At 48.6% G+C, this 13,737-nt stretch overlaps 4 protein-coding genes across 4 annotated transcripts; 1 reads left to right on the forward strand and 3 right to left on the reverse strand.

Annotated features, from left to right (window-relative positions):
* Positions 1-5,326: 5,326 nt before the first annotated feature.
* Positions 5,327-6,787, reverse strand: B0T23DRAFT_308799 (Metallo-dependent phosphatase-like protein; the record flags this gene model as incomplete). Its single annotated transcript, XM_062834490.1, has 3 exons — positions 5,327-6,408; positions 6,489-6,549; positions 6,641-6,787. 3 exons carry the CDS (start codon positions 6,785-6,787, stop codon positions 5,327-5,329), a joined length of 1,290 nt encoding a protein of 429 aa, XP_062697695.1.
* A 3,054-nt stretch (positions 6,788-9,841) lies between these two features.
* Positions 9,842-10,105, reverse strand: B0T23DRAFT_371422 (uncharacterized protein). The gene has a single exon (XM_062836648.1). The coding sequence runs from the start codon at positions 10,073-10,075 to the stop codon at positions 9,857-9,859; it is 219 nt and encodes a 72-aa protein (XP_062697696.1). The 5' UTR covers positions 10,076-10,105; the 3' UTR covers positions 9,842-9,856.
* Positions 10,106-10,546: 441 nt separating this feature from the next.
* B0T23DRAFT_34198 (uncharacterized protein) lies at positions 10,547-11,050 on the forward strand. The gene is made up of 2 exons (XM_062835896.1): positions 10,547-10,851; positions 10,922-11,050. The coding sequence occupies exons 1-2, from the start codon at positions 10,664-10,666 to the stop codon at positions 10,953-10,955; spliced, it is 222 nt and encodes a 73-aa protein (XP_062697697.1). The 5' UTR covers positions 10,547-10,663; the 3' UTR covers positions 10,956-11,050.
* Positions 11,051-11,540: 490 nt separating this feature from the next.
* Positions 11,541-13,544, reverse strand: B0T23DRAFT_350913 (uncharacterized protein; the record flags this gene model as incomplete). Its single annotated transcript, XM_062836066.1, has 2 exons — positions 13,147-13,544; positions 11,541-13,082 (listed from the first exon to the last, which is right to left on the reverse strand). The coding sequence occupies exons 1-2, from the start codon at positions 13,450-13,452 to the stop codon at positions 11,541-11,543; spliced, it is 1,848 nt and encodes a 615-aa protein (XP_062697698.1). The 5' UTR covers positions 13,453-13,544.
* Between the last annotated feature and the right edge of the window lie 193 nt (positions 13,545-13,737).

The following is a 13,737-nucleotide window of genomic DNA, read 5'->3' on the forward strand; positions in this document are numbered from 1 at the left end:
AGTATAATTATTAAACCTTTTTATAATTAAACTAAATCGTTTTTATCCACCCTTAATTTCGAAGGTCCCACCCTACTTTAACCCGACTATCTCCTAGTTTGTACTCCTTTCGCTAATATTATAAACCTTTCCTTCTCCCGGTACTATATTAATCCAGTCCGGAAATTAATGTTTATTATATACGAAGAGCGGATTATAATTAAAATACTATACTTCTATATAAATTTATCAATTATATAAATCGCCCGTATATTAACCTTTATAGAAAGGTAAGTATTATATACTATTATTATAAATATTAAACCTAGGTTCCCTCTCTATAGCCGTCCGTCCGTCGTACTGTTAGAGATTCGCGAGTAGGTAAAGGCATTCTTATAGACTCTATACAAATTAAAGCGTTTTTTACTATAGTTTAAAGTCTGTAAAGCTCTCCCAATTTTAGAGTTATATAGTACCCGTGTAATTTAAAGCGCTATATAACTAGTAGGCGTACGGCGGATCCTCTAACCGGTTAAATAATTATTAACCCTTAAAAACCGTTAAATTCGCCTATAATTTGCTTTAAATTAAGTAAATATAATATCGTTCTAATAGGAGAATTAAATATAGTTTAATAAAATTTAAATTAATAACTTTAGTTCTAGCCGTAAATATATTATTATATTTAATAGAAAAGATCCTAATAAAATAGTTCAAATTCGTTAGAAAGCTAACGGCTAAATATTTTAGGACTATTTTGTAGGCGGCGTTAAGGGGCTTTACTTAGTCTAAAATAAAAAATAGGGTAAAATTAATTCCACTTCTTATTAATAATATATTTTACTATTACTTTATATTTTCTAGTTCGTAGATTATAACTAATTAGTTCAATAAAATAATACCCCCGCTCATACCTCTCGTATAATAAAAGTAGTATTAAATGAGCTATTTCCAATAGATAAATAGGTTAAATAGCTAGTTTATTCGCTTAATTTAAACCCAATTGAATATATCTAGTTATAGATAAAACGCTAGATTGAACGTACTTACCCAATTAGACCGATTAGGAATACCTTTAAGGAGGCTATCGAAAAGGTATAGGTTGTTTACCCTAAATCTTATATAAAAAAGCTAGTACATTCGATGCCCAAGCGGTTACAGTCTATTATTATTATAAATAGCGGTTATATTGGATATTAATTTCTAATATTTTAAATCCCTGTTTTCATACGTTAAAATCCCTGTTTTCGATGTCTAATAATATATAATAGTATTCACAGTGTGTTAGTTTTACCTCAAATTGGCTTGAAATAAACAGATTCTATTGGCTTTGCATCCTTGTATTCCACCCCTGCTTGTATCAAGCTAACAAACATACCAGGGGTAGATTGTATGTCAAGTAGCGGGGGGCAGAAGCGTCAGGCTGATTGGACACGAGGGCTTCTAGAGCCGCTTCCCGATGAACTCGTGCTCCGATTTTCTCCCGGCTGATGGAACTACGTGTTGCGCATACCCCAAACCTCCTTGGCAGGCATCTCCTTGTCCCTTTACCCTTTCTTTTTTTTTTTTTTTTTTTCTATCTTTTGGCCATCTTCGAACTGGGCTGGTTGACTGGCATTCGTCACATGCACCCTGATCAACATCTTGTTCCTTTGCTTTCCTGTCTATAATGCTGTGCGCTTCTACTTCAGAGAGCACTCTTACAAACATGATTGGGGTCATAAGGCAAACTGCACAATCGCCACAACACATTTGGAGGAAAGGCTTCAGCAAATCATAACGTGGTCAGTGACCATTATGCCTGAGCCTCCAACCCCTTCGGGCGTTGAAGAGACCCAGCTGATCGGGGAATATCAGCCAGAAGAAGGCTAGGGGATCGACATAGCGGACAGCATTCCGTGGTGCAATCGGAGCGGGCCGCCATTTGTTCCGTCAAGGGGTTCAAATCAAAACCTCGAGGGTCTCCGTACATGGCGAATTCGGAGATACACACGCACAATTCTCACTCACATCGTTCGTATACACAGCTCGCATCTAGGCGTGTGATTGAAGAACACCCCGCATAAATCGCCTCTTGCATGACAGACTTTGGGTGGTGGATTTGACCCCAACTTGGAGATTTATCCGACCGACAACCGAAACTATCTTTCCAGCTGGATGGTAGCATCGTTTTTCAGACTGCCCATGCGAATCTGGACCCTGAGAACGATTGTTGAAAGCTTCCTAGCAAACGGGATGAGCTGTCATATTCTGAAACCTAGCTCAGGCCCATCTTGCAGATCAGTAAGCCAAAAGCCAATTACATCAACAAATTTGCCGACGAAATCCGCATGGCAATGGAGACATACCCAACTCACCGCGTGTGTCAAACCGCCATATTGTACCATAATATGGAGACCCAAGACCTCCCAAAGTGCCGGTTCGCCCGCAAATCCCACATGGCAACCTCCTGGTATGACTTCATCAGCGTTACGGAAATGTCGCCTACACGTTAGTGTAGGCAGGTGGAAACGGCCGGCTTTGTTTGCTACGAGCCCGCGATGATCCTATTTCGACGATCAACAGACACTGACAACGGATCAACGAAGTTGCTGTCGCGTGCCAATGACAGAGGTTGGGAGTGCTCAAGCTACCAGCCATATGGTTCTTAGGTTCGACCCGGGTTCAGTTTCCGGCGTTGTCCATCAGTGGCTTTCCGAGGCAGACCGTTCGGGACTCAATCCGTCTCGCATCCCAAGCCGTCTGGTGTGGTCTCCGCCTTCGACCCCGGATCGACTACCCGAAATGTTCGGCCATTTAGCGCAAAGCTTGACATCCTCGAACTGGAGGGAGAATAAGAGAAATGCATAGCGGGCGGTGATAGGTCCAACCCGACCTGTGAGGCCTGACACGTGTTGACTCTTCTACGGCGGGCCCCCATCAAACCCACAAAGCTAGGCCAAAGGGATCAGCTGGCAACCTGTCGGACTGTCAAAGCCAAGGTGCGTGCTATGATGGCATAGCCCGAAAAAACGGGGGCCGCCGTTCGTGTCACGACATGAGCAGCTCAAAACGGGTGCCATGTGGGTGGAACGGTCAAGGAAAGTAGGTAAGGTGAAGTGAGGCAAAGAAAGCGGTCTGGGTACGTAGGTATTCTATCCTATCCTCTCGATTATCCATGGTTGGAAACTGTGACCGAGGAGATGATAACGAAGGCTACGTGATAGGAACGAGTAAGGATACCGATCTAGGATATCTATGCAAACAGGTCCGAAGATGGTACTCACATCCACCCCAACATTGACCGACCGACCGACCGACGGCCGATTTGTCAGTCAGACTGTCAAACTTACAAAGCTAATACTCGTCAGGTACCTGCACCTCGTGACCGGCATTTAAACACCCGAACTAAGCTCCCGCCCAAAAGCCTATGATAGGCTCCAGAAGACGCGGAGGCCTTCTCCCTCGCTTCTACACCGAAGTCGAGAAGCCGACGGTGTGGTTTTCGGCTTGCCCGATCCGTGATCTTCCTAGACTAAACAAGTTCAGCTTCGCTGTTGGCGTAGTCAGGAACTCAGCGTGTTAGTCCGGGCTGACGCGATAGCTAAAACGGTACTTGGCAAAAAAAAAGCAATCGTGGCACGACGACAGTGATCAGAACCGTTGATGCTTATCCACATTCAGTTCGATTGGGTTAGGTTAAGACTTGGAACCTGAGCTTTGATAGGTCAATTCCCCGATGGGACCCTGGGTGGATACTGGATGGGACTGCCTACGGGAGATCTTGAGGGCTTAACCAACTGAATGGGTTTTGAGTCGCCTTTTGGGGACATGGTTGCGGGTGGTGGCGGGTAGGGAGGTGGGATGGTTCCGTCGATGGGGGCGGGGATGGGGATGGCTGCAATGAAGTCAATTGAGTAACCAGTGGAGGCTTATGCATAGTATACGCAAAACTAGCTTACTAAGGGCTAGATGGGGAGATCCAGGGGTTGAGTTTAGGGTAGGCGGTGACATCCTTCTTGTCGGGACTTAGGGACGGAACGGAAAAGCGGAAGAGCGGAAGAAACAGATGGATGTAACCAGTTGAGCATGTGAAAAGGATTGACGAAGTGGGTTCATATGGGAAGGCGGTCACGTCTAAGAGAAGAGGAGAAGACGTAGGGAGTCGATAGTTTGGGTTAGAAAATGGAAGGGTATGTTACTTTCGGAGTTTCTTCTGTGTTCAGACCCGAAAGAAACTGGACAGATACGATAGGGGAATATAGATTGGGGCCCTATTGAACTACCTTTTAGACTTGTTGGCCCACGGTACGGAATCAAATACGAGGAAAAATAATCAGAGCCGGATGTTCGGGTCATTGAACCAGGTCCTGTCAGAGAGATCCTGCAGAGGGTAGTTGAATGCCGCTTTTGGGTTGTCAATCTAGTAATATGTCGATGGAGCAAGCCACAAGAAGGGAGGTTTTATGAAGCTGGTCATTTAGACAAAGCTGAGAGGTACGAAAGAGACTCCTCGCATAGGAAACGTCGTCCCGTATACGAGCTTCGCTCGAGCAGAATTGGTAAGAAACCTTCAGAATACCTGACCCAAGTCAGAAAGAGAAGGGAAACAGAAAAGTCATCCAGTACATGCTTGAAATCTCTTCACTTTGTGTTCGTGGTCCTGGACGACATAACGACTATGGTGAGCTCGAAAGGAGTAAAAAGGTAGTAGGACCGTCTTCATTGATAGATGATGATGAAAGCCTACGTAGGTATCATGTAGTCACAATTACCTGGGTTTCTTCCCGTTATGGGAATAATGCTGGTTGAGTTACGATGTTCTGTCGAAACCTTGCATTAGCCCCAATGCCTTTCTTCCGTTGTAGTAGCTGTCAACAAGATATTTGGACACCGGCAATGACTGTGAGCTTTATAGGATCTGACAGTCATTGATCTCAGTTTTCTCTGCTTCAAGCTTAGGTATCTTTACCTTTCGGAATATTGTTGTCGTATATCCCTCCAGTTGAGATATGAAATTGAGTGTCTACCTTCAGCTCTGTCGTCTGAACATTCGTCTCTGCCCAAGGACTGGACCCCTCTCATAATGACATGATTATCTAGGAAAGAGCGAGTTTCCAGGTAGTGATGCCGAGTTACACCTTCCTCTCCGCTATGCTTCCCATCTTCTGGTTACGAGATCCAAATCTTCGGAAACGTTCGTAGTCGTACCTTCCCGGCTCGAGATAGTCAAAATCTCGTACCTTCCTTTGGGATTCTCTTGTTCCATCACTTCAGTCTCTGTGATCAAGTAATTTTCTTTCAGCAGGCTCATTTCCTCGTCTTTCTGACCGCAACTCTTCCAATCCTCTTGCTGATCCAGTATTTCCTAACAATCTTGACTCTCCTCACAAACCAGTAACTCCAAATCCACAACCACCGGCTTGTGAAACCTCTTTCCTCCCACATGAGGATAATTGCTTGCCAAAATCGCGCAGTTAACCACACACGTCTCCTTTCGTCCTTTTCTTCCTCCTGTTGACTTACCAATCACGGTGTCGACGTCAACCCAGTCTAATTTCCCGCTTCCTTCCTCACGACCACGACCCGTCAGGTCAACCAAACTGATCTTCCCTGACTTTGGATCGGGGCTTGGATCCGTCCATTTCTCTGTTGTGGACTCTATCCATCCTATTTCACCATCATCTTCCATTCCCTTTGAAACAGAAGCGGAAGGAGACGAGACTGGTGACCACCGAACCCTTTCAGCCCCCCTTGCGCGATGTACATGCCCACAGACGTGTAGTCTTGGTCGAACAACTGATAAGCGTTGGAGGAGGGAGTGGCAGCCTAGATGTCGGTCTCTCTCTGTTTTTGTCTCTGCTTCTTCCCCTCCAGTCACTCCAGTTTTTGCGGGCGAAGGGCCGTCGTCTGACCCGTCTGACCCGCGGACGACACCAAGGTCGCAGTGTCCGTAGGGAGGCGTATGCGTCACGAGGATGTCAGTATCTGGAGGGATGGAGGACCAGATTTCTTTGGCGGAGATGGAACTCAAAATGGGCGAGAAGTGTGATCGTGAACCAGAGCTGCCGGTTTTCTTTTCAGGGTTGGATTGACTACCAGACTTGATCTCCGTGGCGACTGCTCCATTTTCTTGGCGTGGATATCTCGCACGACTCGGATCGTTCACATCCCTCTCATACTCAAACGCCCACTTCTCTCCAAGTCCAGGAGTCCCAGGGCTTCCAAATACTTTGAACTTTGTCCTGGGCCCCGCTGGGTGCGTGAGCTTGATCTCAGCAGACTCATGGCGTAGATAGGTTATTGATGGGCCGTGAGTCGCAAGAACAGATAGACACTCTTTTGGATTGGGCAGGGATTGGTTATGGAAGTGGCAGGATTCTGGAGAGAGGGCTTGGTGCTGGGAAGACTCGGAAGATGGAGCCGGGTCCACGGCCTTGTCGTGGTTTCCTGTTGAGTGAACAAAGGTGAGTGTCCGTTTCTTTGACTAGCTAGGGGTAACTGGGGGTGAGGACTGATAAGAGACATACCGGCAATGACGACCTTGGACTCAAAGTCGGCTTTTTCTAGCCATTGAATTGCTTTGGTGAGCTGTTTGTCATGAGTGTCAGTTTGGCGAAATGAGTGACAAATTTGACAAATGTTTATAAGGTCAGCTTGGGATGAACATGGTAACCATTACCTCTGAAAGACTACCTTGATTTGTCAAGTCGCCTGCATGGATAAGAACGTCACCCTTGGGCAGTTTGACTGTGCAATTGTGGGTGTCACTGATGCAAACTATTCTCGTTCGTCTCATTGGAGGTCGGTCGGAGGGAGAGCTATTCATTGTTGACAGCTAACTAAAGCGTGCCGACTAGTTCAGATTATCAGATGATGCGATAACTTTTCAGTATGAGACGAGCCTTATTTCAGAATCTTACCTCTAAGGTGTGTCAAAAGTCGATGAAATTTATCGATCGGTGTTTGGGGACTTTGGGATTCGCTTAACAGAATGGATGACTGGGACGAAGATATGGTTTCAACGCCAGAGTTGAGTTAAGTCGCACTGGAGGGAAACGTTCAACACGTAATCAAGTGACTTGGCACGTGCTAGTTTACCCAGAAATCAAGAAATCAAATACCGTGGTTTTCTTAGCTTTCTCAAGCTTCTTTCCACATATTGGGAGACCAGATGTCACTCGAGTAGTACTATCCCAAAGTTGACGGATAGCTCTTCCTGACCATATTATCCCAGTGAAGAATACTTCATGTCCTTTCGTTCTGTAAGTCCATCAAAGCCTGTGTTAATCACTCCTTTGCGGTCACTGTCTGGTACTGCCAGCCATCTGTTTTTACCAACCGCTTCAAGACCCAAAAAGTAACTTTGAAACTGATTCCATATTCAGTCTTACGGCGTTCATCCACACCGGCTGAATCTATATGTGCCGTGACTAGAGTCATTGACCGTCCTCAGGATTTTTCAACGCGCCCTGTCGCCTCTTTGCAGAAAGAGAGATTAACTTGTATACCCTTGCCTGGGTAACAGCACCTAGCCCTGTGAAGAAGACAGTCATATATCTCTCAAAGTTCCTGTAGGCAAATTGTTGTACCCTGAGATCTAGGGGAGAATGAGCACCAGAACGTGGCCCATCTGAGACTCAGACCTTGTAATCTAGTTTCAGACCTAGGCTCAAATAACAGCGGGATGGCTATTCTCTCTGTGAGCTTCAACGCCCAAGAAACGACCAGCTTCCCCTGAACATAACGCTTCACAGCACCATCCATGACGACTCGGCTGTTTACCCGTGCTTCACTTGGGCGGGATAAGCCTATAGAGCACGACGTGCAGCGGCATCTCCGTCGAGAATGGCATCTGAAGCCCCCAACTTTGGGGCTAAATCTTGGGCTACTGTGCTGATGACATGACTTCCCATCCTACGTGCTTCTTCTTTCCGCAGGGCTGCATGATATTCGCGGGAGAGGGTCGGCAATTGGATGCTGTTATTGCATCCTTCCCGAGCTAAGACTTGGAATTAGCAGAGCCGCTCAATACTGAGTAAGAAAAGGGGGGGGGGGGGCAATGGAAGGTAGAAAGACCTTTTGAATCTATGTGGTGAATTGAAGTTGCGGTGAAAATGCTGTCAAGTCTCTCTGACGCTTGTCAGACGTGGCAGGACTTTGCTGATTAAGAATGAAAAAGAGCTCTTGCAGACAGCTTTGTGTCATGTGTTGGATTATTCAACCCACGCCTATTCGAACCTCAAAGAGACCCCCACACCGAGCTCGGTTTTTGTTAAATGCTGTGTAGCCTGGGAATGCACCTCATCTCTTCCGAGAATGCCACTTTGGCTTGTGCTACCCCGAATGTAGATGGTCAGGGTGGAATGAGATCACTGCAGTCTAGCAAAGTCCGAGATACAGGGTTGATATGTTGTTGCGGGAGTGAAAGTTGTTCTCCTACTAAGCAAAGACTGGAACGAAAATTGGTAGTGCAGGCGCCAAACGGAAGTGGAAGGTTGCAATTGGAAAGGGGGCAGTGCTCGGCAGTGATGTCCATCTCTGACTCGGTGCTGGCTTTAACACCTATTTTGAGGGCGAAATGGAAGCCTACCACGCACAGGCGCATTAGTTGACCACATTGAGTCAACTCATGTATTGATATACTCCGGGGATGCCGGAGGCACGGAGAGGGAAACGGAGTTCATGTTGACGTAGGTACAGTATGTAGTGCCCCGCACCGGGGGACGGGCCGGGGGTTGAAGTCCGTCGGGTGCCGTTAGGTACCTACCTTTGGTGACCCCCACAAACGCCGGCGGCGGCTCCTGTCAGGCGGCTTCAGATTTCTTTTCAACGAAACACCGAACAATTTGAACTCTTCTAGTAAGTTTGTACGCCGTAAGCAACCGGCAACACCTGCCGAATGCGCCGCCGCGGTCAGTTCCCCAGCGGCAGAGGCCACTCGAGTGCCGCAATCTCGTCATCAACATACATACAAGGTACATACAGTACATACACGAGAATTATCCTCGGTCAGCCGTCTACTAGCCAAGGGTATTCGAGTTGCTACTCAGTGACTCGGTGTGCGTGGTGCCAAGTGCCTTCTTTCTTCAACCGGCAGGTGGCAAGTTGGTGATGAGAAGGAGGTGGCAGAGAACTGCAAAGCAGAGGCACAAAAGAAGCAGACGGAAGCAGCGGAAGGCTTGTTCTAACGTCTCATCCATCCACGCAACTGGGATCCAATCACCCTTTTCAACATGCTTCTGAAGAGCAGCCGTTGAGGTTCGGACTTTAGGCCATTCAAGTGGAATAAGTCCTATCTGGGAATCCGGCACTTGCATAATCCCCAATTGGCAGTTGATGGGGAAGCATCGTCTTCTCCGGACCATTGAGAGCTCGAACCGAAATCCTGCCAATGCCATTGATGCTATCTTCAAACAAAAGTACCGCCGAATAACACCCCAATCTCAGGGTCCAGGTACATACACATCAATAGTCCATGCCGCTGACAGGCAAAGAGCGGCTTTGTACGGCACCCATGTTTGAACGATGACTGTTGCACCCACACATTTCGGCGTGACGACTTGGTTGGAAGCCGCCAAATGCATCCACATAGCCACCGTTCCTAACAAAGAAGTCTGATGCTCGACTGCGTTGTAAGCAACATGGAAAGAACCGAGCGATGTGTGGACGTTACCCGACGGCGCGGTCTGGTGGAGTGGACAACATCAATGTCTACCGAGTCACATCGCTCAATTCGCTGGACTCGGCGTCTCAGGGGCCTATCAAAATCCTCCCAGCACTTGTGTATCGTGGACTCAGCCCTACAGTTACTGTAGCGTCATTCAGTCTTCCCGTTACATCGCGGCCGCCTGCCCTTCAGCTCTGACAACCCCAAATGGAAGCCTTGAAGCCTTGGCTAGGGGGGTTCTTCTCGGTTCGTATCTACTATTAGCGATACTCTGACCGAATTTGTACAACATCCGGTGAACACAGGCCAAAAGAGACGACACTTTGACGAGGCCCTGAACAGCCTTGTGGGACTACTTAGGTACATACTTGCAAGAGCGGATCTACTTCGCTTAGAGCCTTTCTCCTGGATCAAATCTGGGTGCCTTCGCTTGTACCCCTGACACATGGAAGCCTAAACTACGAGGTTCTATTTCCTAGACACCTTCGGGGGGGGGGGGGGGGGGGGGGGGGGGGGGCTGTGACTACTAACCCCGTACCACAAGATTGACGATACAACACGGTCTTGCTCAGAAACGCACCAGTCAACCTCCATACACCGGGCGTAGGCATGCTTGATGACGGACCTCAGATCCGTTTCCTTATGTCATGCGTAGACACCGCGGACCGCTGCGGCGCTTGGGGGCCCAGCACCCCCAAGGTGCTTCCTAGCCGAGATGGCTTACTCCGGGAATGGCCTCAAGCTGGCCTCGAGCCAAAATGCAGTTGCCTGTTTTTCGGTGTTTCCTATTGCCCTACTTAAGACCTTGGATGTGCCCAAATTATGAGGTTGTTTCTTCTCAACATCAGCTTCAGCATCAATCACCAACATTGGCCTTCAAGACATATATCATCACCATACCAGCTTCCAACCTTTCAAAGCTTCAAGCTAATATATAGACACTCTTTACTCTCACCCTTATTTCATCTATCTACAACATAACCCACTCTCACCACACACACACACACACACACACACACAAGATAATCTACTACAATGGCTGTCATGGGATCCTCCACTACCCGCTGCCCCGTCGCCTACGGCCGCTCTGGCTACAACAAGGACGGCGACGATGAGGAGAAAGACAAGAACCTCATCAACTTTGGTCGTTCCGGCTACAACAAGGACGGTGATGACGACGAGGAGAACAAGTTCCGCAACTTTGGCCGCTCTGGCTACAACAAGTGAGTGCCCAAGTTACAATCACAACTTGATTCTGAGATGGACGATGACTAACCAAGACTCATTCTCCAGGGGCGATGATGGCGATGATGAGGAACAGAAGTAAATCTGAACACTTCTGAGTCTTCTTCACACATTCGCACCATCTGTTTTGATACTTGTACAAGAGCAATACCGGCAACGGTACTTTCGAATTGCATGTTTGGGAGTTTATTGGAGTTTTGGGTGGAATCAATTGATTGGGGTATCTTTCTTCTGGAAATGTGGAAGAAAGGCGGAAAGGGTGGCTACTTTTTATGGCAAAGCATGGGTTGGGGAGTTTCAAGGGGTTTTCTGTTTGGCGGGAATTTTATACTTGGGTAGTGGCGGCTGGATGCGATCCTGATGATGCAAAGTGGTTTTCACATATTCATGGGGTGCGATTCTTCTTCCCTCAGTTTTACTTCAGCTTTTCCAAGTCCTTTTTCCCTTCATCTTCTTTAACCTGTCATAGATCAGACTTTACAGTCCTCGTGGACTCATGCAAACAGCTTGAAGGATATAATGGCAGTCATAGAGAGGGAGGACAAAAACGCTATAGAGATGAATAGACTTCAGCATATATTATTCTTCATTTTGATCCAACTGACAACTCAGTCATGCGCTGTCCTGATCTCACCACCATCCGTTCTACTCAACTCCCACCGTCAGCCTACTTTCCAACACAAAACTTTTCAAAAATAACCCCCAACACCTCCTCCACATCCCCCGCCTCTCCCTTCCCCGTGATGGCAGCCAACCTCCCCGCCGCCACCCTCAAGTGTTCCGCTGCCAGCACAATATCCGCTTCCACTTCCTCTTCTGTAGGAACCCCTTCGACAATAAGCGGGTTCGGGTTCGCCTCAGCCATAAAATCCTCCAGCGCATCTCTACATTGCCCAAGCAACTCATTCTGCCTCGCCGTGACGCCCAGCAAGTGCTCCATGTCTTGTGGGATGGCGGTTAGCTCAGCGAAGGAAGAGGATAGGCGGGAGATTAGGTGATGGATTTTGCCTGGGTCTGGGTCGTCAACGCCCCCGGAGCGTTGCTCGGCGGTTCGGCAGGAGATCAGAATCGGATCTTGAGATCTGAGGGGAGAGTCTTCAGGGAGAGCGGTGGAGAGGACGTCGTTTTTGAAGGACTGAATTAATTGAGCCAGGACGGAGGGAGGGACGGTCTCGGATTTGTTGATCACCAGGAGAGATTCTGGTGCGGATGAGGCGAGGTCGAGGGTTGATAGATCGTAGTTTAGGCGGTAGCCTTCGATTCCGTTGGAATGGGGTTCGACAGAAGCCAGAACGATAATGACATCGGAGTCAAGAGCCTTTTGTCTTGCTCGACGGATACCTTCCTCTTCAATCTTGCCGATGGGCGCCTCCTTCTCTTCAGCAGGCAAAAGCGACGAGCGGGTGCGAATCCCCGCCGTGTCGGCAAACGAACACAAATACCCACGAATATCCAAACTAGCTTCGATGATATCTCTGGTCGTTCCCGCCTCGGAAGACACGATACTTGCCTCCCTTCCAACGATCAAGTTCATCAAGCTGCTCTTTCCCACGTTGGGCGGACCAAGCAGGGCGATGCGGATGCCGTTGCGAAGCAATTCACTCCGCTGGCTGCCCAGCTCGTGCAGCTTGATGGAATGCAAAATCTCTTTGACGAGACGGGTCACGTTCCTCAGCAGCTCGGTAGGCGACTCGTCAAAGTGCTGGTCTTCGCTAAAGTCGATCAGGGCTTCGATCTCGCCCCTGGCCAGGAGTAGCTGCTCACGCCAGGACTCGTACGTCTTGCCCAACACTCCCGAGGTGCCGCGGATGGCGGCCCGTCGCTGCTGCTCGGTTTCCGCGGAGAGTGTGTCGCCGAGCGCTTCGACTTGGGCGAGGTCTAGTCGGTTGTTGAGAAAGGCGCGCTTGGTGAACTCGCCTTGCTCGGCGTAGCGGATGGTACTCGATGAAGTGGACTTGGGAATGGCGGAGAGAACGGCCTTGACGGTGGCTGGGCCGCCGTGCACGTGCAGCTCGAGGACGTCCTCGCCTGTGACGGTCTTGGGACCGGGAAAGTACAGGACCAGAGCGTCGGTGTCGAGGACGTTGTTGGCGTTAGCTGCTGATGGTGATGAGGCATCCTTACCGGGTCCGGTGGGCTCGGTCAGGGTGCGCACGGCGGCGTATCTGGGTTTGGGAATGAGTTTGGTGGGACATAGTGAGTTGTAGACCTTTGCTTGGTGTTAGTTATGTCAAGAGCGAGTGATAATGTTTGGTGTGGGAGGGGTTGTTTACATCAAGACATCCGGGTCCAGAAATACGGATTACGGCTATGCCAGCTCTTCCTGACCCTGACGAGAGGGCATAGATGGTGTCGTTGGTAAGAAAGGGCAGAGTTGAGTCTCTAGGATTCCCGCCTTGACCCTTACCCCCAGAGACGGTGTCAAAGGCAGACGCCCTACGGCCAAACTCATGGTAGCTTCTTGCTATGCGGGTAAGACATGTTGTTGGCTGCTGCTGCCGTGATCGTAGTGCACAAGAAGTGACTCGGGAGCCTCCCGGTCGGTGGATAGCAGCTCGTCTTAGCGCATGGCGGAACATTGACCTCAACCAAAAGACATGAATTCACACAAGTGATGTCTTCAGCGGAGAGATGTCACTGAGAAAGAGATGCCCTGCCCTGGTTGGTGAACCTTCGATGGCAGCTTGAATAAACAGCCGCCCCTGCAACACGAGCGAGTGCCAAGACCTTTGAGCAGCCACTCTCAAGGTATCGCTGTAAGATGATTGGCTGTAACCCCAAAGCTGCTGGGATGTCCAGCGATTGCACGGACCACATCAACCGCATCAAAAGTTCAGAAAGATCCATTTCTAAATTTTTATCGG

This window comes from Neurospora hispaniola, assembly GCF_033458365.1.
Source record: "Neurospora hispaniola strain FGSC 10403 chromosome Unknown B0T23scaffold_1, whole genome shotgun sequence".
Classification (NCBI taxonomy): Eukaryota; Fungi; Ascomycota; class Sordariomycetes; order Sordariales; family Sordariaceae; genus Neurospora; species Neurospora hispaniola.